The 27,220-nt window shown below is 39.6% G+C and overlaps 1 protein-coding gene across 2 annotated transcripts; it reads left to right on the plus strand.

Annotated features, from left to right (window-relative positions):
• The first annotated feature begins 226 nt into the window (after nucleotides 1–226).
• LOC121946007 (cingulin) lies at nucleotides 227–27,220 on the plus strand. Of its 2 annotated transcripts, none has more exons than XM_042490407.1 (20): nucleotides 227–375; nucleotides 9,542–10,448; nucleotides 10,560–10,657; nucleotides 10,758–10,827; nucleotides 10,937–11,032; nucleotides 12,753–12,874; nucleotides 13,125–13,236; nucleotides 14,222–14,434; nucleotides 15,160–15,308; nucleotides 16,839–16,959; nucleotides 17,507–17,719; nucleotides 18,275–18,496; nucleotides 18,584–18,832; nucleotides 18,987–19,157; nucleotides 19,405–19,566; nucleotides 20,693–20,866; nucleotides 20,999–21,117; nucleotides 21,889–21,997; nucleotides 22,117–22,280; nucleotides 24,004–27,220. In XM_042490407.1, exons 2-20 carry the CDS (start codon nucleotides 9,543–9,545, stop codon nucleotides 24,137–24,139), a joined length of 3,606 nt encoding a protein of 1,201 aa, XP_042346341.1. In that variant the 5' UTR covers nucleotides 227–375; nucleotide 9,542; the 3' UTR covers nucleotides 24,140–27,220. The 2 variants fall into 2 exon arrangements, with proteins under 2 accessions (XP_042346341.1, XP_042346342.1); XM_042490408.1 differs by having other exon boundaries at nucleotides 10,587–10,657.

Here is a 27,220-nt window from a genome sequence, read left to right on the forward strand (position 1 = left end):
ATTTCAGGTAAATTACAAATACAGGCTTCTGCTTTGCAGCAAATAGGTCAAAAAGTTGTTCTGCACAATGAATGAGTGACGTAAAAATTGCACCAATAGCTAACGGAGTAACTATCTATAGTCCCGCCCATATCATGTCACTTGTCCAATCACAGCACTCCGTCCGGAGAGGCTGGGCGGGACGGTTACATCCCCGACAAAGGTAACAGGTTGCAGTCGCCGCATAATGAACTTGTTGCTGTGTTAATTTGCGTAGGAGTCGTGTTTTTCCACCCACTGTTTCGTGTGAACTTTGATGGAAAACGCTTGAATTATCATCGACATCAAGGAAGCGGAGTGTCAGAGAGGAGAGGAGGAAAAACTTCAGAGAAAGAGGTAACTTTGCGCTTGTTGTGTTGGACTTCACATAGCCAGACAGCTAAAACCAGACAGACACGACCTGTCAGTCAGTTATGCTCCTTGTGGGATGTTTTTGTGTACTTTATGACGTTTATTACTTCATTTAAGTTACTTATTTTATCATTTCTAACAGTATTGTGTCACTATACATTACCTGGTTGCCAGTTTAGCTTAGTAGCTAACGTTAGTTTTATAATGTTTCGAGGGCTCAGCTAACGTTGACTCAGGATAACTTACCGCTTTATGTGATGTGAAATACACGTGAAGGATGTCTGCAAATACTTCTGCTAAATGTGTAAGTACTCTTAGGTTCACCACACGTATATGCAAGTTAAATGAAGACTTTTAAAGGCAGTTTAATGCTGAAATACTTCATATTTAATCGCTATTTACCAGGTAGCCTAACGTCACCTGCTACCAGGGGGACTGTGCTCCTAGAAACGGCGTTAATACCTCTGAGGCAGTGTTTAATAACCATTTAAAAGTCTGAGCAGATTGGCTTGATTGCTTAAAAGTTAGTATAAAAAAAAGGTACAAGAAAATTTCCTGAAAATAAGTAAAATAAAAAAGAAAGCTAATAAAAAATATAAAAAGGAACAGAAAAGACCTTCAAAAATGCTTAAATGATAATTATTCTGCAACATTTTTAAATATGTAATCTTGAAAATTATATATAAAGGTTTTCATTAGCTTTTCAATTTGCAATTTGTGGAAAAGGTCCTACCATGTTCCTAATTGCCTTTTTCCCCCATGTTTTTGAATTCAAAGGTTTAAATTCTTGTAAAAGCATCTGAATGCAGTACAAGTACAGTCCACATTTTAAAAGGGTTAAACAGTATGTGCATTCAAAAGTATTGTCAGTACATTGTACTTAAAGTATCAAAAGTAAATTAACTTGTTTTGCAGTAAAATTTCCCGTGTGACTGTTAAAATATTAAGACCCAAGAGGTTATATGCAACCTCATTTCAAATGTTTTCAGGCTTTTAATCTATGCAATATAATGATAAAATAGCCTGACATGTATTCTGTGCAACCCCTCAAGGATATTTCGAAAATGAGAAAGAGATGCTCTCTTCAGTATTAATCTTGACTCAGATGAAACTGATGATGCAAGCAGGAAAGAAGTGCAGATTATAGTTTTGAAGTGTGAGGAGAGGCTCATGCATTGTGTCATGAAATTGAATAATTACAGCATTGCACCTGCTAAGCCACTGACCATGCTGACAGTGCACTTTTAAAACAGAATGAACATGGGAGGAAAAACTGGTAGCACAATTTAAGGGGCAACTTTAGTATTTTTCTACCTGAAGCCTTTTTTCCCATGTTTTTCGTGTCTACATTTGCAATGGAAACAGTACTTTTTGAAACTGGTCCAGTGTGGTATACCACTTTTAGGATATACCGTGATATGAAAACTGAAGATTATCATAATGTGAACATTTGCTTATCTACGATATTGAAAAAATGCAACTGGACAGAGAACTTCACTTTTAGTTATTTTCAAAATTGAGATATTTTTCATATATTTTCATTAAAAAATGTCAGGTTTTTATTATAGTGATATACCGTGAAATTTTCTGAGACAGTTATCATACCGTATAAAATATTATACCGTTGTGATCCTGGTAATGAGTGAAACAGGCTGCCATGTAACCACTCTGGGCATCTGTGCACTGTTAGTGTACGTCCACCAAAAGTGGTTGTTTTGCCACTGACAGGCTCACATTGTTATTCCAAGTTAAGTTAAGTTAATCCTACTGAAATAATACATTTTTTTGTAAAGAGCAGGATTCTTTTTGTTCAGCCAGAAACAGCCATAAAATCACCACCGCCACAAACACCAGACTCTATTTAAAGGGCAACTTTGTTTTTTTTTTGTAAACCTGAATCCTATTTTCCATGGGTTTTTTTGTGTCTAATGAATATAATATTTTTTTTTAACTGATCCAGTATTGAGTGAGACAGGCTGGAATTTACCCACTCTGGGTATTTTTGGACGACTAATCTACGTCCACTAAAAGTGCTTGTCTTGTCCACTGACAGGCTCAGATTGCCATTCGAAGTGTCTGACAACATTATAGAAAGGATCCTGCATAATTAGACCTTTTGTTCAAGAATAAGATCCTTTTTATTTAACCAGAAACCGCCTTGAAATTACCAATGCCAAATCCACCAGTCCTTTTAAATAAGTAGTAATTTTAGCATGTATAACCCAGTGTATTTTCACATCTAACAGGTTGAATTAAGGGTTTATTTCAACCAATCGTTTGAATAGTGGAATAACTATAAGATGGTTTCTGTGAGTTTTATTATGTCTCTGTTGACTTTGAATGAAGTGTGTTGTACATTTTTAAAATTACTGTTGTTCTTTTAAAATGGAGACTGGTGGGTTTGACAGTAGCTATTTCTGTAGGATCATTTCCATTATGTTGTCAGACACTTAAAATAACAATCTGAATCTGTCAGCTGCTAAAACAAGCACTTTTACATGGTGTACATTGTTGGTGCCCAATTGCCTGTTAATGTTACTGGACCAGTTTCAGAAATTCTTGTCTCCATTAGTCAATTATTCACAAAAACATGACAAAATAGGGTCCAAGTTGGAAAGTAACAAAGTTACCCTTAAATTCTGGACAAAGTGTTTAGTCTAATGTTACAGGTACAATTATGTATTGTGTAGATAAGTTCCCATAAATTAATCTTTCTTTAACACAGATGTACTCTGGGCCTGTGTGTGAAAGGACAGAGAGAAACAAGTGTCTGGAATGTGGGTTACGGGAGGGGTGTATTTATGTGCTCCTAATATGGTGTCATTTGTTTACTATTTGGTAACACTGAAGTATCTCTTTGTTATGCCAATGAACTTCTTTGGATTTGAAAAGAGGCATAAATGGCCGTTTGTTTGAGCGTGAAAGAGGAGCAGTGGCAAGTTTGGTGGAGAGATTGACCGCTTTAGAGAGGAAGAGGGCCTGGTTTTAAGTCAAGAATGTAATAGAGACGGAGAAAATACCCTGAGGACTGAGAGGCGGCCTGCCCTTAAAGGACACAGGAGGCTACTGCTTCTGTCCATCGCTGTTACTAACACCCTCTATTTTCTAGGTCATTATACCTGTACAACTTAATGATTGAAGTGGAAGAAAAGGAGCAAACTACTGTTTTACATCATTTCCATTTTGGCGTAATATGCTGTATGCTAAACAGTTGATGAAATAATTATTCAACCAACTAAAATTATTTGAACTGTTTTGGGGATCAATTTAATTTTAAGAAACTTCCCACAGGAAAGGAAATTTCAAAATAATTCATTGTCCAGCTTATATCTCCTAGACATAACTGAGCTCAGTATAATATTAGTATTAGATTTTTTTGAGGTGGGGTGAGGAGCATCAGATCAGAATTTAGTCATCTCCAAGTAAATAGCTGATTTATTTGTCAGAGACAAAGACAGAACTATAGTGAGCAGCAACATTAACCCCTGGGTTGTTGAGCAGAAATAGAGATAAGATAAGACTTTATAAATCTCACAACGGGGAAATTCACACATTATAGCTGCTCAACAGAAAGCTGCTCAAGAGAAAAAAGTGACTGAAGTGCTAAGAATTGTAAAAATATCACAGAAATATAAGTTAAGTTAGATAAAATTAAATGAAAATAATATGAAATCTGTGTACACCTTTCACTTAAACAGATACTGCATGTACATGATTGATAGTTACACTGGGTAACTGAAATACAAACACGGTGTGTTGTATATTTACTGGAAAAATGTAGAAATATAGCCCATAAATATTATTGTATTGTATTGTATATATAGGAAATTGGTAAGCCTTGTTGAAAAGTATAATACAACGAATATGGATATGTACGTACAGTATATATTCAAAAATGTGTGACACATATTAAAGGTTGTTATTGACCTTGAAAACAGCAGTTTGACATAAAAACCTTGACTCAAGGTCCACTTACTTGCTTTTACCGGCACTTTCACACTTATTTCACTCCATCATTTTCAGCAGACACAAGATGACAGCTTGAGAAATTATATATAATGATTTAAAGGTCCAGTGTGTGTGATTTAAGGGATATGTACTGGCAGATATTGTAATTAATACTCTTAACTTTTTTTTTTTAAAATAATCACATGAAAATAAGAATCACTGCGTCTTGGCTGCCTTAGAATGGTTTGTTAATATCTACATACAGAGCAGTTCCTCTTCCACAGAGTCCGCCATGTTGTTTCTACAGTAGCCCAAAATGGAAAAATCTAACACTGGCTCCAGATGGGGCCGCTCACGTTTTCATGTCTCCACCGCAAATTTCCTACACGCTTGGCACATGAGAGAAGTTTCAGCTCTGCAACCTCAGTGCTAGATGCCACCAAGTCTTACACACTGGATCTTTAACTATTAATTAACTGGAAAAAATAATAACCAGCAAGTTATTAATAGATAATAATCAATCATGGTCAATTTCCATATTGTTAATTCCATACTAACAGCTCAGAACGTACTGAATATTACATAGTGTAAGTACATACAGTTCTGTGTGTTTTATTTTCACATTATATCAAATGAAGCACAAACAACAGTTTAGACTCGGATGACCTCCAGTCCAGCCTTTTTAGCTCTCTCCAGCTGTATTTGTTTTAGTCCAGGCCTGAGATGATTTGATCACATGAGCTATGCTGTGAGTCAGCAGAGGCACTTTCATGACTCCACACATTGCTGTTGTTTCATTTCTCTCCACACCCGCTCTAATCTCCTAATTATATTTTCCATTCCATCTCGGATCTTAACAGGGAAGCGGCTCCAATTCAATTTACTGTGTGGGAATTCAATTTGAGACCCGAGGCAGAGACCCCGTCAGCATAACTGCAGGGTAACATGACTGGCACCAGAGTCAAAAGGCACCAGATAGCTGGGCAAGCAAGCCAGCAAGAGCTTGTTGTTAAAAGTCACATCCTATTAATGACACAAGCGTGGGTCATAAACCTTTGCTTGTGAGCCTGTAGCCCACTGAAAGAAAACAAGAGCTGCAGTATTCAATTTATTATTCCTTTGATCTATAAATGTTCGAACATAACAAAAAAATCTTAATTTCCCGAAAGCCCAAGGTGACATCTTTAGATCACTTGTTTTGTGTGACCTACAGTCCAAAACCCAAAGATAATCATTTAGGCCTGTTACATAACATTACAAAAGCAACAAATTTGCACAATTGAGAAGCTGGAACATGAGAATAATCACGATTTAATTGGTATTTGATAAACCGACTATTGTTTCAGCTGTAAGGGATACAGGGTCACACACAGTGCTTCTTTCACATAAAGAACATTAGGCGTGACCAACATGTTAATCTGACAGCACTGACTTTGTATAATCAAATGAATTACAGAAGAACTTGTTTGATATCCTACTTATAATCTGGATAAGGATATTTGTTCTACAGAGGTGTGGGAAGTAGAATTTTGGAGAGAAACCTAAAAAGGAAAGTGTAGGGTTCAAAGTTGCCAGAGTGTGGGGAAGTAAAATGTCCCGTTGGGTTAGGAAATCTAGCAACTCACTTGCCTGATCAGGCAAGCAATAAAAGAGAATTAAACACATTGTTTTTTCTCTCAGAAATGATGACGGTAGAAGCTATGTGAGGAGTTAGGCCTCGATTTGTCTGCAGCTCCAAAGAGTGGCCTGAAAGTCAAGTGCACTCACTCTGAGGCAAAATCTGGGGACAAAAACGTCCCCAAAACTCTGCACAGCATACAAATGACTGAGGGTGTTTGAATTATGATTCAAATCTCCAACTTTCAAGGGTTAGCCCTACAATTATCCAGGAAACAGGAGTTTACTTAGGTGGCCAACTATGTATTGCGCAGTTTGCCACAAGTGTGAGAGCAAGGTGGATAAAAGGAGGTCATTTTTTCAAAGGAATGTGAAGTTTGTATTTGTTATCTTCCAAAAGATTGAATACTTTGTACAGGGGCGAGTAATAATTGGCTTTGGACAAGTAGATTTCTGACTCACTTCCTGCACCAGGCAAGTGAAAAAAGAAAACTTTAGCGATAATGTGATGAGGACAAAAATGTCAGTGTGGAAACAAACTTGTTGTTATGAGATAAACAGTGTAAGGGATGAAATGAAAGACCATCGGGATGGTTTTGGCATTCTCAGAATTGCTGCCCTCATTTTCCGCCCCACATCAGCAGGATAATAGGATGGGTCCCCCCCACGCCTGCCCCTCTTCGGTGTTCTTCCTCACTGACAAATTAAGCTGATGAAGAGATGCAGATTAACAGATATTAGAAGAGAAACGTCTTCTTACTGGAGGTCAGTTTGGCACTTATACAACAAATCTCCCTTGTTCATATTCCCATGAAATCAATAGACATCGCCCTCATATGGCACGGTAGTCAGTGCATGTCATGCTTGACCTTGCAGTGAAGACAGTGGGCTGCAGACTTCATGCTCGACTGCACAGATGCGTTGTGACATGGTGCTTCCTCTGTGGTTCCCAAAGGGTGGGGGGAAAAAATCGACTAGCTGTGCACATCTGATGAGCAGGTTTATCTGCGGACGATGCTTACGCACCACAAGCACACAGATATCCTCAAAGGTCATTCATGTCGTGTTGCTTCGCTCACTGCCAGCCCAGACATTTTTCCATCACCTATTCCTGGTGTTTCATGTATTCATTTTCGCTTCCACAGCAGACACATATAAGATTATCCGTCTTGGCTCACTTTGCTGACTGTATGTTATTCTTTGCTTGGGTCTGTGCTGCGTCAAACATCCTCCGAAATCTGTATGGAAATGTAAAAATCTGTGTAGGCGTTAAATAATGTATAGGTGCTTCTGTCAGAGTTGTGTAGTTGATGGTTACTTTAATAGTCAGTTTTGTGTGTGTGTGTGTGCAGGGGGGAGGGTTGTGCACAGAACAGTTTGACTTTGTATTTTATCACACAATGCACTGATAAGAGAAGAGTGTTTTCTCTTTCTCTGTTTCTGTCTCACTTCGCCCTCCCTTTCACTCTCCCAGCCCATTTTCTGTCTCTCACCTTGGAAAGCTGTGGAGAGGAAATAAAAGGTGCAGAGGTCACGGAGGGAGTGTTGTAACAGGTTTGATGTGAGCTTAATGAACCATACCAGTGCAGTGGACATGGGGTGAGATCTTACAACGTGACCTAACCCAAGGCATGATCAGTCAGTCAGTGTAGCACCAGGAATGTTCAGTTCACCACTTTATATTACTGACAATGTAGGCTGACAGTGACTTATCACTATACAGTGACGTAGGTGTTATCGGTTGAAATACAAATAGTTTTAGAATTACTCATCAAGGGCAATCAGAGTATAGAAAAATGGGGGATTAGGGAGTCAAGAAAAACACAAAAGTTGAGTGAAAAAAATGAAAAGGTCTTGTCCCTGGTCTGTATTCAAGCTGTCACAGTTTTGAGGAGGGAATTAGGTTAGGTTTAACTTCCAAAAGTTGGGAAAGGCTTTGTTGGTCCTTACAAGTGGAAAGTGATATGTGGGTGTGTGCTTTCAGGTTAATGACTAATAGAGTGCACGAAGGACAAAGTCCACACAAGCAGTCAAAGAGACAGAAACTAAGTGTTACTGCCTATAAATCTGTGTCCTCGTTTGTGTTCAAAGCGTTTTGTCCGACAAGGTTTTGACATTTCAGGGTTGCGTGTGAATGAGTATCTTGGTATTGTTTGATTTCTTAGCTGTTACTGAACTGTTTTATGCTAATCTGGCTACTGATTGCAATGTAGCATTCCTGAACCTGCTATTGTGAGTATAGCTTGAGCGATGGATTTGTTAGGCCAGTACTTGTCTGACTCACCAGATGTAGACTATTACTATGGGCCTGCCATTGGCCAGTTATTGAGGCTGGCATTTTCCCCTCCATCTGCTATCTATTTGTTACTGTTTTCAAATTCCCCTTTGCTACAGGAAACCTCCAAACTTACAGCCTACTTGCTGAAAATGGCAAGTTTTGGCTTAGATTTTGATCATGCTTTGTTTGTTCAGTGAACTGTTGTAGAAATCTGCAACAAATAGTCTAAAACAACTTGATTACACACTGCAAAGCTCTGTCTTGCAGGAATCCTCTGCCCGATGTTGATCCGTTTTCTGACACAGTCAGTCGGAGTTGATTTGCCACATATTTTTATCCTGGCAACGGCATACCTCAGTAACACTGACTCCACAAATTTATCCATCCACTCCACTTCACAAGAGATTCGTCTTGTGTTCTGCAAGAGCAACACAGAGCTAGCAAATGGACTGTGGTTTTAATGGGTCAGTGACCTCCTCCAGAGCTAATATATAGCACAGCTTCACCCTTAGGGCACCGATGATCAAATTATGTTTCTCTGTTTAACAGTAAAGGTTGAATCAAACAGTCAGCATACATCTGTTAGGCCCACTGTTTTTGTTGATAATTTATTTTGCGGAGACTTAGCCATTTGAATGACTGTGCTCACCTCCCCATGTGCCCTCCTGACCAAGACAATTCGGTTTAAAGAAATAAAAACAAACTAGAGCATTATTCTCCTTATAGCAGAATTATAATGTGTTTCCAAACCTGTCTTAGTCTTAGTGTCTGTCTTAGTGCTCACACAAAGCTATGGAAATAACAAAACAAGGCCAATACTTATATCAACATATAGAATTTTTAAAAATTGGATAATGATATCTAGGCAAATAGTAACACATAAACAAATGTTGGTGCAGAATTGTAACCAGGAGAGATACTAGGTAAGGAAAAAATAAATTTGGTGTCAGTGGGCAGACTACGTGACACTAATTAAAATGATCTTAAACCTGGTTTCGCTTAGCTGTACTGTAAGTCTTTGTTCCTTAGCGGCTGAGATAGACACAAAGAGTAATTGTTCTTTAAATTCAACCAAGAAATGTTTAAAATAACCAACTTATTATTTTCGTCTTTCATTCGGACTTTCATACAAACAAGAAACCAACTGTTTCACGTGAGACAGCACTTGAGTTAAAAAACAAAAGACTAGAAACAGTAAAATTACTTGGTTGAATGCAGAAAACTAACCAAAAGCTCTCTTCTTATGTGTGATCTAACCACAGCGTTGCTTTCTTCCTCTCCTTACTCTGCTCCCTGCTGTGTAACCAGCATGAGCACACCATCCTCAGGTCGGAAGACCCCAGTGGACTACGGTGTCCAGATCCGCTTTATCAATGACCTGTATGACACTGGCGGGGGGCAGCCAGCGCCCCAGCCTAAGACCAAGACCCAGACTTCCAAGTACGGTGTGGCGGTACGGGTGCAGGGAATTGCTGGCCAGCCGTATGTGGTCCTGAAGGACGGAGAGAAAGGAGACTCGTATGGAGTTCAGCTCAGGACCCAGAGCCACTCTGGTTACAGCAGCCTTCCTCGGAGGAGAGACAGGGCCGAGCCAGGAGCAGAGGGGGCAGATTTAGGAGGAGGAGGAGGGCAGGGAGGGGCGCTACGCCGAGCCCAGTCCCATGGGTCACTGCTGGACAGGGACGGAGAGGGAGGGGCAGGTAATGGGGATTTTCAGCTGTCTAGGCCACCGGGGGATGGGAAGTCTGGGAGTTATGGGAATTTGGATGGAGGAATAGGAGTAAGGGGGGAGAGGGGGCAGGTTCAACATGTCGGTGGTAGAGAGGGGGTTGTGGAAAGGAATATGTGGGATGGTTCATACAAAGCAGGGCTCAACGGGTCAGCGGGGTCACTGAGGAGCAGTCAGTCCTACCCTGATCCTCCTCAACATACAAACCAGAGACAAACTCCTGTCAACAGACTGATAAACAGGTTTGATGATGGCAACACTGGAGGCCAACAGAGAGGACTCACTCCTGAACAACAAGATCCCAGATCTACATCTCCTCTTCTCACCCCCAACCCCTACACCTCACCTCCGTCCTCAACTCATAGCAGCCTGGGACGCAGCCAGCCCGCTGTCACCAAATTTCCAGGACAGTCTGCTACTCAGTGGACTTCACCAGGGAGATACGCCGCTGCGGAGACACTGCAGACCACTCTGACTGAGGCACAAGTAAGAATAAAATATTTAATGTGTGAGCATTACCGCTGATTTTTTTAGTGAGCTCCAAACACCACATAGCATGCAACATTGCAAGAGTAGTTTTCTGATCTATGTCTCAAGGTGACTCCTGACCTTTTGCTGGACCAGGGTCAGAGCGCAGAGACGAGCAGTGAGGAGGAGCAGCTCATGCAGACTATATACAACATCCTGAGACAAGGGTATGGACCTACATGTTATCCTGGCGTAGCACATAGCGGTTTTATTTAGTTGTCAAAATGCAGTAGTAACAAATGATTACACCTTTCCATCTTTACTCAGGAGCAGTGAGAGTGATGTTGTCATCAAGCACAAAGTCAAGGTCATCCTTCAGAAGATCCAGACTCTAAAGGTTTGTCGTTGTTGAGATGATATAATTCTGTGAGAGTTTGTTCCTTTGTATATGTCAGCTAAAGAAAACTGCGTATATGTATGTTTCCATTTATCTTTTTCTTTAACAGCCCAAAGAAAGACCTCAGGGGGAATGGATGAGAGAAAAGAGAGAGCTTGAAAGAAAGATGGCTGAGCTACAAACTGCTCTGCAGGAGGAGAGAAGGGTAAGCAAAATAGACAAGGGCACTGATATTTTAATGATAGCTGCTCAAATACTTAAGAGAGTATTTGCAATGCAAGTTATCTCTGTGCATTTCTTTACTGGATGCGACAATTTTACATTTACACTAAACAATTGTGGGTTTTCTAATTTTGATACAGTACCTTAAAAAATATAAACATTCAATATCTTGTTAGATCCTAAAGTTGAGCTTTGATCAGGCCCAAAAAAACAGACCTGACCTGCACGGTTTCTGTCCAAGCCTGACCCCGGTGGAAGCACTTTTCTTCCTCCTGTTATTTCAATCGTCTGTCGCCTGATGCACGACAGTATGTCTGAGTGAGTCTCCATATTCAAGTACGCCCGGTGGTCAATGGTGATACGGCGCACAGATGGTGATCAAAGCTCTCCCACTGCCGAGGAGGCAAAGGCAAACACTACCAATCAAGTCGCCTTGCAGCCCCTCTGTCTCTTTTAGTCATTTCCGTCCTTTTGGCGTTTGCGCTTTTCCTCTCTTACATGATTCTCCACTATATCGTACCATTGTTCCATCAATTTTTCTTTGTTTTTTTCGCAAGAATTTGTTTATTTTTTCTTGGTGGAGTTTTGCCTTTTTTTGATATCACAGCATTAGTATGAAAGGGGGAGAGCCAAAAAATCAGCCCAATTCAGCCCAATACAACTCCTGCTGCTTGTCATGGAGAACAACCAGTTTCATTTATTAAATAAAAAAAAAAAATAAGTAGACTATTACAAAATTATGGCCTGGCCTGAATGTGGCGGGTTGGGCTGGGTCCAGCTGTGCTCGGGCAGAAAATCAAAGCTCTATACCACAGGAAAAAAATTGACACCGAGGGCATAGTTAAAACAAAAATCTTTATAGATAATTAAAACGAGGCTATAACATGAGAGTGCTGACATTTCTTTCTTATTTAGTAGCAGACAACAGCAGAGCCACTGTTGAAAACATAAACAATGGGAGAGCGAGAAAGTACAGCAGGTACTGGTGTATCGACACTGCAGAAAATGAATCGTGAACCGTTTAAAATAGTCAGAATCAATAAAAATCAATATTTTACTAAACTAAAAACATGACGAGAATGAGTGCAAGAGTTTTGGGTTGCTGCTGTGTGCTCCAGTGCCTTGGATAACTCACCAAACCCTTTTTAAATTCACTCGGCTGATTGGAACTGGCTGCAACCAGACGACGTTAACATTCAGAGAGTAACCTGCCACTTTAAATCAGCTCTGATTACACGGTGAACATGCAATACCACACACATCCAAATGCTCATCCAAGTCTCCTGAAAACGCTTCACACTCCTCAGCTATCAAGTGTAGGGAGTAGCTGGTTGGTTGAGAGTAGGAAACTGTCCTCTGTGTTTTTATTGCTTTGCTAATCTAAGGAGGAGGGCTGGGGGTTCCTTGGAGTGCGCTTCAGATTAATCCTCACATTAATCCTTAAAGCCCTGTGGCCCGGTCAAAGGTGCATGCACACAATAATCTAACTTTAATAATGACTCATTATATGTTGGCTTAAGGAAGGTGGGCAGGTCTTAATCTCTAATAGCTCCTAAGAACTTAATCCCTTACGCATATTGATCGGTGGGCAAATGCAAGCTCACTTTAACATTTCCTAAAAGCCTATTGTTAATGCCACCAGAGCTACCTGATGTCTCATGTTTCACCGCTCTCATTTATTCATCGTGTCTGCTTGTGCGTAGGACTCTGTTAGCAATTCTGATCCCACTCTGAAAGCCGAGCTGGAGTCCTGTCTGGATGAAAATCTGCAGCTCCGAGAGATGCTGGACCGGAAGAAGAAAGAATTAAATGAAACACAATCAGAGTGAGGACACGGCAGCATACACACATTCACACACACAGAGGAGAGCAGGAAGGGGCAGGGTACTATTGTCTGTGAGTGTTGGTGGTCGGGGGCGAGAGGGCTGCCTGACAAGCTCACTTTGTTTTCAAGCTCATCGCAATTTCATAAAACAAGCAGTTACTGTAACTTACTCACAAAACAAACAAGCATGCCTCAGTCGTGTTAATTCAAAGAATCATTCAGTGGTGTTTATGTCCTCTTTTCCTGGCAGGCTGACTCAGCTGCGTATGGACAGGGAGAACGCAGAGGCACGGGTCAGAGAAATGGAGGACCAGCTGGCTGAGCTTCAGGATGACCTGAGAAGGGAGAATGGCAACAAGACGGTATCACAGAAGCACACTCGCACAAATGAACCCACACAGAAGCACAGGGAGAAACTGTCTCAACCCACTATTGGATTTTTTAAAATTATTTGAAACTTAAATATAGACTAAACTCAAAATCTTTTGCAGTTAAAATCAAGATTAAATGTGTATCAAAAGAGCAGGTCAAGCCCGAAATTAAAAATACATTTTTTTCCTCTTGGCTGTAGAGCTATTTATCAATCTAGGTCTAGCCGAAGATAGACTGCCTTCTCTCCAATATAAAGGAACTAGATGGCACTCGTCTTTTTGTGCTCCACAATGTCTCTCTCCGGAAATCATGACTCAGTTACACACTCCAAAGACTTTGTTGTAAGCAGTTTTATGCTGGAACTATTTTCTCTCTACTGAACTATACCCACCAACTGAATCACTGTGCCGAATAAAGCATGCATCTACTGCTAGTTCACCTAGCAGCTCAGCTGAGGAGGGTGCCATTAATGTTTACATCTCGCACTGTCTAGAGCAGGAGCCTCTCATCCATAAGGAGATGCACGCTTCCTTCTGCGTGGTGATACATTTAGTGGTTGTAATTCAAAGAAATTAGTTCCTACATAAATCTGCTCACAACAAGGTCTGTGGATTATCTTGAGTAACTGGGTCATGTTTTCTGGAAAGAGACATTGCTGTGGAGTTTTTTAAATGTAGTTTTTGACGCTTTTTAGCACCAAAAGCCATGTGCTCTAGTTCCATTAAATTGGATAGAAGACAGACTTCATAGGCCAATATCTCCAACACTTGATCTGAAACTCATACCAAAACAATTTAGATTGATAAATAGCACTACAGGTAAGAGGAAAAATATGTGTTTTTGATTTTAGAGTTAACTATCCCTTTAAAGAAAAGCTGTATAGGATTTGTGTAAACAAATGAGCAATGTTGTGCAAATGGGAGGCTGAGAGATCAAAAGCATCAAGTTAATATTATGCGTACTCTGTGTCTGCAGGACCTGATATCCTGTCAGGCACAGCTGATGGAGGTTTGCCAGCTGAAACAGAAGCTGGAGGACACACTAAGACAGAGAGAGAGAGAGCTAACAGCTCTCAAAGGAGCTCTGAAGGAAGAGGTGGCCACTCACGACAAGGAGATCGAGGCCCTCCGAGAGCAGTACAGCGCCGACATGGAGAAGCTCCGCAGCAGCATGGAGCAGGTGTCTCAGGTGTTTTACGCAGACACCAGCTCATCATCACTTTCATTTGACACGACAGTGTTTTGAAGTTGAGGACAAATAGGGAAAGCAGTCTCACAACAACAGACCCCATCACCAAAAACCACAAGTTTTTATGAAAATGTTTATATTTTCTTATTGAGAGCGATTCCATGAGTCAGTCTAAAGAGCATCATCAGGATACATGAGCGCTGTTTAGAGATAAATCTGAGCTCTGCAGATAGAAAGATGGATTGATAGATAGAATAAAATATGCTTCATTTATAACTATATAATTTCTGTCTATAAATACCTGTCTCCTCCTAACATTAAATGAACAGTGTGTAGGTTTTGGTGGCACTTAGCAGTTAGGTTTGCAGATTACAACTAGCTGCAGCTCCTCCCATGTTTGAAGCTTGAACTCCTGGTTAGCTCAGCTAATGTGTGCTCACCAATTTTTCTTGTTATCCACATGTTCAGGAGGTTGGTACAGAGATACCATATACAAAAATAAAGATTTCACTACCAGTGTACTATGATGAATGCAGAGGAGAAGATGCATGCACAGGTGCATTGAACATGCTCAGTCTGAATCTAAAGCAGCAAGAAACAACATTTTAAGCTTGATCTCTTCAATTAAAAGATGCAGATGTCTATGAATCCACATATATATTTATGTCTATGAGATGGTCAGGATTTTTTCGACATGCCCCCAATTGTTCTGTCTCCTGTTTTAGTCTCACGCAGGGATTGAGGCAGAGCGATTGCGTGTGAACGCGTCCGTTCGCTCCCTGCAGCAGCAGTTGGAGGACTGTAGAGACGAGAGCAGCCACTGGATGGAGCAGTTTCACACCACCAGAGACGAACTGCGAACAACCAAACAAGAGTGAGTTTATTATTATTAATTATAATGTTCTCAAACTGTATTAATATCACCCACCTGGATTTTGGGCGCTTAAATGCGTACTTGGACATGGTTTTTGTCACCGTCTTGTCATGGTTTCTCTTTGCACCTGCTGTACTACTAATGTGTGTCCATCTCTTCTCCTTCATTCTACCTGGTCACTGTTTCTCCCGCTCTCTGTCAGAAAGCCACCCAGCAGCACTGAAACACCGTGAGAGTCACTAATAGAACAGCATTTGTGTTTAGACATGCAGCATGTAGATGTGGCTAGCTGTGCTAACAACTGTCTGACTGTAGTTCCAAGGACATCCACACTTACAGCCCTGATTCACCACTGCCTGTATGATCCACATTTAAATATGTACCATGAACCCCCAATGGCAATATGAACCATATTTTGTCCTGAGGTTGAGCAGAAATGGGACTGAAAAACAATAAGCAGGGTTCCTACAGGTTCTTGAAATCCTTGAAAGTTTGTGAAATTTGGCATGGAACGAACTTGAATGTTTTTAGACGTGAATATACATCAGTCGCTGAAAGTGCTTGAATTATTAAATTTTGTGCAAGAATAAAAAATGTAATTTTTCATTCTTTTGATATATTATTTTTGCTAAACGTTAGTAAATAGACTATGTTCCGCTTTCTGCATGTGTTGCTCCTGCAGTTGCATCATTTCACGCTCCGCCTGCCTCGAGAATCACAGTGCACACACGTGTGTGTGTGTGAGTGATTGAAGTCAAATGATGCTTGTTAAACAGCTGCAAGCAAGCGAGAGAGCTAAAATTAAGTGAACCTTCAGCATGTAAAATGTAATATTCAGGACTCGTGGCTAACATAAGAGATTTACAAAGACTGGCTTGTCAAAGAGTTATTAGTCCAGCTCCAAAAATCTATTTGTCATCCATATGGTCGAATGTAGAGACTGCAGCAGATCAATAATGGTTCAGTCCATGGGTGAAGCAGCTCTGATGAGCTATGCTACTGGAGCATCACAATGGACAGCACGCCGCAAATTAACAGTAATTAACTTTGATCCATGTCTCAAACTGTGCTGTGTCCTTGGATTTGAGGGAATTGGGCCTGAAAAGTCCTTGAAAAGTCCTTGAATTCGACATTTAAGAAGGTGTGGGAACCCTGAGTCACAATCTGGACGTTTTTACATTTGGCTGTTTACACCTCCATTGTGACAATACAGTGTAACACTATATGTAAGCAGAAACTGTAGGGATTGTGTGGATGATCTTAATTTCTGTGTTTAGCAAAAACGTGTTGTTTTCTGTGAATATGTCTGACTGTTATATGGTTAAATGTAAATGCTGATTTATTTCCTGTTGTTTGAAGATTAAATAATGACTTATTTCCTTGTTAATGACAGTAAAGTAAATTAAGTTCACTTGTCATGATTCACCTGTTTGATCCAATTGCTGCGGATCAGATAATCAAGCAGTACTTACAACACGTTAATAGAGTACAACTTGATTGGATCAGCTGTATTTGATCTACATTTTTTAGACTCCTGCAAGCCCGTCTGGAAAAAGAGGAGTTTGAGGAGGAACTAAAGGAGCTCCAGGATAAAGTGAGCACCATGAAACAACAAATACCGGACCCTACTCACACACAGACTCTCAGCCAGGTGAACATGCAAAAATTATCTCTTTTTAACTTTTTAATTAATTCTAACTCTTTGAACCTGACAAAATTGGCTTAATTTCTCTCAAAAACATGGGAAGAAAGCAATGAGCAATGAAAGAAGAAATGACCTAAAAATAAGCAAGACATAAAAAAATTACAACAAAAAAATGACTTGAAAATAAAAACAAAAGACAGAAAAGAAAAGGAAAGTTAAAAAAACAACAGGGAAAAAGTGTTCAAAAATAAAATATTTTTTAACATAATCTTAAATATAAAATAAATAAATATTTAATATTTTTTGATTTTTTTCCCTAGACGTTTTCCCCTAGCTTTTTAAAAAATATTATTTACACCTACAAATTATTTGCAATTTGAAAAATTCCTACCAAGTTGCTTATTGGCTTCTTTCCCATGTTTTTGAAAGAGATCGCGCCAGTGAGGTTCAAAAGTTTAAATACTTTTGAAAAGCATCTGAAAGCAGCACAAGAAAGTGATGTTTCTCTAGGTTCCTGAAGGTTAACCATCAGATTTTCTGTGTTTCTGTTTAGGAAATTCAGCGATACACTGCTGATCTACAGAAGGCCAAGTCTGAGGTGGAGAAGCAGAGGACTGCATTTGACAAGAAGGTCATGGAGGTCATTACGATAAAAAAATCTCACCAGGATCAGGAGGCAGAACTGAAGTATGAAATCGACAGGCTGAAGGACCAATTACAGAGGGCGAGAGAGGATATTGCCAAGGCGCAGGAGAAGAACAAACGGGTTAGTTAAATCTCACAGAAAGAGGCTAAAGCACCCAAAAGCGATTATTTAATCTTAGTGAGGTTTAATTACCTGGTTAGCACGACAAAATGCGGGTATGTGTATGCGGTAGTTTTGATGGTTTTCTTGTTTAATTCTCATTTTAAAACTCCATTATCTCTTTTGTAGTTTTTAGATAGCAATTTTTAAGCACTAAAGCTGAAATACATTACTAAGGGAACCCAAATCGTACTGATAAAGCAAATAAAAACAATATGTAATATATAGTAAAGATTTAAAAAATCAGTGTGTAATGTGCAATGTGGCTTATCTAAAAACAGTATAAGCAAGTATATACATATATAAATATATTAAGTATATGCAATAGCATCCATAAAAATACAAAATATAAAAATTTAAAATGTAAAGTATATCCGTATAAATAATATATAAATATATGTGCACACATCTACAGAGTATAAAGTATTATGTTGTGCAGCTGGCAGGAGAGACTTCCTACAGTGTTCAGTCCTGCACCTTTTTTCCAGTATCACTCCCTTGACTTTTTCCCTACAGCTCCCAGACCCGGCCGTCATCTCGGAGCTGGAGCAGAAGCTCAGTGACACATGTGCTGAAGCCACCCAGCTCAAAGAGAAACTCTCATTAGCTGAGGAGGAAGTGGAGGCCACCAAAACGCGTCTCAATAGAGCTCAGATGGACATTAAATCGCTCCAAGATGCTCAACAGGAGCAGGAGGAGGCCAACACACGTCTCAAAGAGAAACTCTCAAGGTTGGAGGTAGGTCACACACCATCAATGTGTAAGATACACTAAAAGCCGCAGACACATTCAAGCATTATTGGACGTCCTCCGGTGTTTTCTCAGGCTCAGCTGCAGGCCAACGCTACAGAGAGCTCAGAGGCAGAGATCGCCCTCCACGCTGAGGTGAGAAGTTTGAGGTCTGAGCTCGAGGAGGCCAAGAGAAAAGCCTCCAGACTGAGCCAGGAGCACCGCGACTTTATCCTGCGTGTTGAGGATACGGGGAAAGAAAAAGACACACTCAAACAGACCGTCAACCAGCTGGAAGAGACCAAACGACAGCAGGAGAGAGCTTTGGAGAAACTCAACAAAGAGGTAACAAAAAAGATCCTTTTTATGCCTTAACAAACAAATGAGAGCTCCCGCAGCATGGAGCAACTGCTCATTAGAGGAGCAAGAGCAAAAAAAAATTCACCCTCTGTTTTTTTTTTTGTTTTTTTCCCCTTCTCCCTCCCGGTCTTCCTGTCAGTATGAGTCTCTGACCGTGTCCTCAAGAGAGGAGGCACAGACTCTCAGGGTTCAGCTGGAGGAGCAGAGAGAGAGGGCACGCAAGGAAATGCAGGAGGCCCAACGTCACGGAAACGACGCCAAGAGTGAACTGGAAAGAAGTCACATAAATCTGAGGAGACTGGAGGAGGAGGTGTGTGTTTGTGTTTGGAGTGTTTGTGTGCATGTTCTCTCGCTTGCTTGGCCTGGTGGTTGTTTGTATTATGATGGTCTGGTCTGAGTGTTTTCAATAGTTTTGACACGTAATATTCATGGTGCATGCTTGGCTGCTTGTGTTCATGTGTCTGTGCGATATAAACATGCAAAACCACACATATTCATTTCATGATGGAAACTGAGTCTGACAGCACTGTTTCTAATATTATTACGAATCTAACTAGATGTCACGGCAGAAGAAGGAGCTCCTGCTTGCATGTGAGGAGAGAGACAACCACCAACTGGATAAAGAGCTCCTGAGCAACAGACTGCGCCACCTTGAGGGAGAGATGGAGGCCAGCAAAAACGGCCACAATGAGAAGGCTCGGGAGATCCGCATTCTGGAGGTAAGATATGTTTATCTGCCATTGTTTGGGACAACAGACCATGACCTCAGGGCTCTCTGCTCTGCGTCCATGTGTCTGCACATTTCATGTGTAAATCAGACAAAAATATGGTTTAAAGATTATAGTTATTAACTCTTAGGGTCTGCTTTAATATTACACAAACTTGTATCACACTGTGCAAAAAATGTGCTTTTCAAAATCAAATTTTAAAAAAATTAAACATTGATATTATTTTCTACTTTCTTTGAGTTGATTTTTTTAACCAGCATCAGTTCTAATCATGAATATTAAATATTCATGCATTTTCAGAATTGTAATAATTCCTTTAAGTGCTTGCTAAGGTTTATGTTATGATGCATCTATGTTTTTAGATGAAAAACACAAAAAATGAATTATTTTCAATATACTACATGCTAAGTGGATCATTAATTTTTGGATTATCACAGTCCAGGATATGTCGATGATTAGCAGCAACACCGACTTTTAAACATTGTCATTTTTTGTGCAGTGTCAAATACTCACACGCATACCGCTCTGCACACAAAATGCACTTTTCAAAATCAGGCTGTAAAACATTTCATACTTCTTTTATCTAATTTCTGTCTTTCATTGAGTTTATGTTTTAACCGACATCAGTCTTAACACCAATCCTTAAGTATCAAATAATCATTTATTTTTTAGATTTTTAACCCTTTTAAGTGCCAAGGTTTTGTCATGATGCCACTATGTTTTTAGATTTTAAAAAAACAAAACAAAAAATAAATTATTTTCAACATACTACATTCAAAGTAGTTATTTTCTAAAAAGATTTTTTTATTTGAAAGGTTATTTTAAAGACTTTCATAAATTTGTATGATTTGAACGTGTGCTCATTCAAAGATAGTATAATGAAGGACTGAATGACTCTAAAACAGTTCAGTAATTTTTAGAATTAAGATTTCTTTGTCTCCCTGGTACAAAAGGGGCAATAATTAATAATAACAGCAAAATAAACAATAACAGCAACAAAAACATCTGAATCTCTTTAGGCCAAATTTATTTTAAACATCGGTATCAACCCTGAATTTCACAATTGGTGCATCCCGTCTGAGCATCTAGAAAACGGATCTCATCTTATCTCCATCAGGACAAGCTGAAGCGTTTGGAGTTGGAGATGGAGGAGGAGAAAAGCAGCGTGGAGATGCTGACAGACCGAGTGGCGAGGAGCAGAGACCAGATCGATCAGCTCCGCTCAGAACTCATGCAGGAGAGGTCCTCCAAACAGGACCTGGAGCTGGACAAGAACGCCATGGAGAGACACGTATGTAACACATATACAACGTCTGTGTTTGTGATCAGCAGTAACTGATCTGCCAAAACATACCCACCCTGACGCTGCGCTAAAGTGTGTTTTGGGTATTGTTGACCTGTTTGTATGTGTCGGTCCTTGTAGCTGAAGGAGCTGAGGAGTCGTGTGGCTGACATGGAGGGCCAGTCTCGCTCCTCAGCAGGAGTCTCTCAGCTGGAGAACAAGATCCAGGAGCTGGAAGACTGCCTACGGAGTGAGGAAAGGTACGGTGCAACAGATGAAAAACATGCTGCGGTCCAGTAGATCTTCATTCTAAATCACCATTTTTCACCCTGTGTGTCTGCGTCATTGTTTTAAAAGACTAAAGTCAAGTTCAGACCAAAGATTCACAATGTGAAGAGTTGAAACATGCATCTACTTGAAATGCGCTGGTCTGTAATCTTCTAAAAACATGCCAGTTCACACCAAAGCGACTAGATGAGACAGTATCATCTCCATAGCAACTACTCTCTGTGCTTTAGTTCTGACTTATTTTGTGACTGGATAAAATTTGTAGCTTCTTAAGACATAATTGGGGATAGCAATAATAATACCTCTCTTGCTACAGTTGCATTTTAGTGATGAAACAGTGAAAACAGGAGTAGTAAGGGCTCAGGGTGTAAACATAACAATAATTACGTATTTTAAAACAAAAAATAGTGGTGTGGATGAAGCCTTAGAAAGAGTGTAGTTTTTCATCAACATTCTGCTTCACATTATTCATTATGCACGCACACACGCACACACACACACACACACACACACACACACACACACACACACACACACACCTGAGAGTCTAGTCCAGTAAACCAGGCTTTAACACCCGGTTATAGAGCATCTTCATGAAAGCAATGAGGTGGTGAATGTCTTGCTGAGGGGCATTTTGGCAGCAGCCAAGATGAGGAGAGTATTACTCATTAACATGCCTGCACATCTCATGCTCTTCTTCTTCTCTTCTTCTTCTGTGTGTGTGTGTGTGTGTGTGTGTAAAGGGAAAAGAACTCTGTGTTGGCGTCTCAACGACGTCTGGAGAGGAAACTAAAAGATCTCAACATGACGCTGGATGAAGAGAGACAAACCCACACGGAACAGAGAGACCAGGTAAACACATTTACACCCTACTGTGTGTCAGTATGTACATTTACTCTAGAGACATGGAAATATATCATTATAGAATGAAACACAGTGACACTACACTACAACCTCATCCTGTGTTGCAGCTCACTCTGAGAGTGAAAGCTCTAAAGAGGCAGGTGGACGAGGGAGAGACGGAGCTGGAGCGGATAGACGGACTGAGGAGGAAGGCCCAGAGAGACATGGAGGAACAGATGGAGCTCAAAGAGACCTTGCAGGCCAGAGTCACCGCACTGGAAACTGAGCTTAAGTAAGCCCTTTCCCTTTCTTTGTATCCAAATTTGTCTCTCATCCAATTTGTTACTCACTCTGCGCTTATGCAAGACTCTTCCTGACGGCCAGATTATCACAGAAACGTGTGTGAGTGAGTAAGAAGGAGAGACAGCATCTCCTCCTTCTTGTGTCACAGAGTGAATAGAACTGCATGTAAATGACGCTATTACCAGCAAACCCAGATTCCTTTTCCGTTACACACAATTACACACACTAGGTAGGGACTCTCGCAGCCTCCCTGAGGTGCAGTATTTCTCAACTAATCAGCAATCACCCACGTGTGAACAGGTATTTCATTAAACTAAAAAGGCACATTACTCATGTACCACAGGGGAAATTTAATTCCAGACATGCTCCCACTAGTAACGCTGAGAGGCATGTTGTTTCCTGCAGAGGGAGCACTATGATCACTTGGCAGCACAAACATTTGTGAATACAGTAACAGATAAATAAATCAAATCAAATTTATTTATACAGCAAATTTAATTATTTGTTATTAGTTACATTTTTTAAATTCTTGGTTTAATAATAAGTTATTGTGTATTTCATAGTACAAACTATATTGTGTTTTCTGTCCAGTGTTCATCCACTGTCTGTTCTGGCATCTGCTTTTCTTGTGCTCAGTATTGTAACTGTATGTACTGCCGTCTCTTAAGTTTAGGACAACAGATGGAAATTAGCATCTTGCTAAATCTGGTTAAACCATGTTTTCAGTTTTTGTAAATAATCAGTGTCATTGCACACTGTCCTGTTTGATAAATCAAATACCGTAAAACTTAAGTTAATAGCCCGGGCTCAAATCATTAAACTCAACAGGCTTCTGTTTGGGACATGCGTCTACATGGGAGGGTTTTTTTCATTTTTATTTAACCCTTTGAAACCTAGGCAAATTTGCTTTTTTTTTCAAAGACATGGGAACCCAGCTAGCAAGAAATCTGTGAAAAGAACAAAAAAAATTACCTGAAAATGTTGCCAAAAACCCTACATAAGGAAGAAAAAAAGAGAAAGTACAAAAAAATAAAATGTGAGAGATTAACAGAAAAATTGCTTAAAGAATATACAAATTCTGTAAAATAATTTTGAATATATAATCATGAATACAGTTCACTGGTCATTTTTCCTTTGCTTTTTTAAAATAATCTTCTACTAATCTCTTTAATACTATGCTGCTAATTCTGTCTTCTTTGGGGCTCACGGCGCCAGTAAAATTAACTGAATGACTGAATTGTAGAGAATCATACCAAGCTAACGATGTGTGTTGCATGTCAATATTGACAAGAGTTTAAACATATATACGTAATGTATGCCTGATCTAAACAGCTAATTAATGTTAACTCTAGCAGGAAGCCAACAACCCGTTTTTATACATCCAAAGAACTTCTGTGAAGCTTTTGGGGGAGACAGGAGCTTTTGTGTCAAAATGTGTCGCCAAACCTGGGTAGTAAAAAGGACTGAGCGTCTAATTGTGATTAGGTTTATAATTGAAGCTTAACAGTAAACTAAAGTAAACTAAAAACAACCAGAGTTGTACTATAAAAATTAAAGTGAACGGCACTCAAATATAAGTTAAATTTTAACAACAATAAATGGCAGCAGAAAATACAAAGCAATATATGTACACAAATCAATTTGTGTACACAAATCTAAAACAGACACAGAATAAAGCTGTTAATAATAACGCTCATCATTATATGTCACAGGAGAAAAACACAGGCAGCAATGCGGCCAGCTCTGGATTCATCAGCCCTCAGCTCAGATGACGACGACAGCCTGTATGACCCCTCCACCATCACCTCCATCCTCACAGAGGGCAACCTCCAGACCAGCTCCTGCTAGAACAGCACTTCAGGGACGAGGTGAGGGTGGGATACGTAGCACAGGAAGTGTAGGTTAGCTGCTTTATAGACTGGGAGCTAAAGCCAAAAGGCAGAGTGGTACACACTACAGACAATAGGGGAGGGCTGCAACGATCTAATGATATATTGTAGATGTTAAATGATTTTCCACTCCAGAGTGAATGGAAGGAAATAAAACATCCTCCGCGTTTCAGGGTATTTCCTTCAGCGTACAATCTACGCTGACATACTCCATGGTACAGTTGGGAGTACTCCGACATACAAAAAGCAACTACTGCACAAAGTCTGTAACTGGATTGCGAGGAGAAAAATAGGTTTAGAAGCAAAAATATACAGTACTGTGTAAAAGTCTTAGGCCACCTTAAACTTTATTTTACAAGGTTACAACAGTCATAAATATTTATTTCCCAGTAGTCTTGTTACAAAAATATAACCACAACATACAGGAAATCTGTATTCAGCATTAAAAACACAAATATTTTGGAATAAAACAACTTCAGCGGGTTGAAGTTTCAAGTTTTAGTGTGACCTCATTTTCCGCCTAGCATGTCTTGAACTCCTTGGGCAGACAATTTGAGATTTACAAAACTAAACTTCTGGTTTATTCACATCAGGTTGCATTCAAGACCTGTCAAAAGCTTAATATTGATTGTTTTAACTACCTTTTGCTATGCTTGTACAATTCTATGATTCACTAAATATTGACTTCAGTCCAAAGACTCCAGTTTGTTCTGACTTTTTTGGTGTTTGTGTGTATTCTTTGTTTATATCTTAATAAAGAGACTGAATAATGTATGATACATATCCACACTACAGCTTTGCTAAAACAACAAATCTGTGTTGGCCTAAGACTTTTGCACAGTACTGTATATATAAATGAAAAATACCTCTTGCATTTTTGGTATAATTTTAGTATGTCAAACAATTTCAGAGTTGAGATTCTGGGTCGGGCACTTACGGTACCAAGTCTGCTTTTGACTCAAAAATGAAAAATCATTTCTCAGCGTGCACAGTTTACCGGTTTGATATTCTCTTTAGCACAGCCATCAACTGACTGAACTCATGATTTCTGCACTCCAGCGTGCACAAACATTAGATAGAGGTATTCACAAACATGGACCAAACACTGACTTTAAGTGCATTCATAACTGATCTGTAAGAAATATAACACTATGAACTTTATGCTGATTTTCTGAAAGTTAATTTGCTTCACCAAATATAATAGTTTAAGGAATGCAAATTATTCGCATTGGATAAAATCAGGAGTTTGTTTACGTAAAACAATTTATATTTTCACATTTTTTTCTCTAAGTATACAATATGTGTTTATTCCACTGTCAAGACTTTAATGGTACACTGTCTAGGAAATTCAAAATCATTAAGTATGACACTTATAGCATCTGAAATGGGTCCTCTTGAAGAGAGGTGCATTATTAAATACTATAAATGTGAAAGAAACCTCATGTTGGTGTGAGGTTTTAGTTTTGTTATCAGTTTGGTAAGTTACTTAATTCACTGTCTCTGAAGCAGTTTCCGGGTGGAGGTGCAACAGACTTTTGGTTCTGTGGGGTCTATTTTTGAGGACAGAGGGCTTCTTTGTCAGAATATCACATACTGTATGGACGGTTATTGCTATTCTGTTGCTAGGGCAACAGCATGGGTCCCTGTTTATTTCCTGTCAGTTACCAAGGAAACTATAGTATAGTATATTATAGTATAGTATATAGTTTTCTTGTTGCATTGAAAACATTCCAATAGGAAATTCACTTGGACACATTTAGCGTGTTTATTTTGTGAAGTTTAAAACGTTCTTTAAAAGTGGTTTTCCACTTTTAAAGCAAAATAATGGCCAAAATATTTTCTCGTCTGCAGTCAAGGAAGTTAATAAGGACACAAATCACGGTGTCATTTCACGCCATATCAATTAGGTACAACACATGCGCAGTAAAATCTGGTCTGCAGCTGCGAAAGGCTCAATAGCTGGGCGACTATCATAGAACAAAATTCGAACAAATTTTTTCTACATGCAGACGTTTATCAAGTTGAACGTACCTAAAAGTTTTGTCAGCCCGAGAGCATCTAAGGAGGCTAAAAAGAGCACACTTACAGCGCACCTGAGACACACCGTCCTTTTTTTTCTAGCGCTGTCTGCTGTAACCTCCAACATCGCAGCGCCAGTCACAGTGCGCATGTGTCATATTCACAGCCGTCCTGGGTCAAAAAGCGCGTCCCAGCCTCTTTTCGAATAGTCTTGTCTGCACTGGCGCCCCTAAAGGGGAACCTGGGGGGCCAATGTGAGAATCGTAAGATGCCAACATTACTGAGTACTAGAAAACATAAAGCCTGTTTATGGAAGGGCAATTGACACTTTTAAAAAGTGTCGCTCGGCAGAAATGACATCATTTCGGCAGAAAAAACTTTTCTTTCAGGACTCACACCTGAAGAATTTTATTATTTTGCAAACAACATTATATTTTGTCATGCTATGTCATTGGTGGTGTCATCATCATCGCCATGGAGATAGTAGTTTCCAATCCACACTGACTCCGACCGGCATTCAGCGTCTGTGGCTCCGACGGATTTCTTGGGGCCCCACTTCCTGTGTGATTAAACTTCACAAGTTTATTTTTAGACGCTGCACACTTTCTATGCATTCCTTTATAGCAAGTCACTGAAATATATTTTCCTTATTTCATTATGATGCCTTAAAATTGTTAAAGAATTTTGTAACTGTAATTCTTATTTGAATGATTTTTGTAAAATGTTTGTATTTAACATTTGTAGATTATTTTTTTGGTTGAGTATTGAGTTGATTTTTGGATACGATTTGAACAATCAGTCAGAGGGATAATAAATGTGCTGCGATGTTATATTTCTTCCGGTTTTCAGTTAAACTGGAAAATGGTACTTAATTTGAGATTTTTTTTTAGACTGTGAGTATAAAGATGTAAAATTTAAAGATGCTGTAATTATTAACTGGAAAAAATCACACTGTGACTGTACTTCACAATATAGATGATTTTCTATCGCAACTTTAGCCACAATAAAACTGGTAAGTTGA

The sequence above is a fragment of the Plectropomus leopardus genome, chromosome 7 (genome assembly GCF_008729295.1).
Source record: "Plectropomus leopardus isolate mb chromosome 7, YSFRI_Pleo_2.0, whole genome shotgun sequence".
NCBI classification, from domain to species: Eukaryota; Metazoa; Chordata; class Actinopteri; order Perciformes; family Serranidae; genus Plectropomus; species Plectropomus leopardus.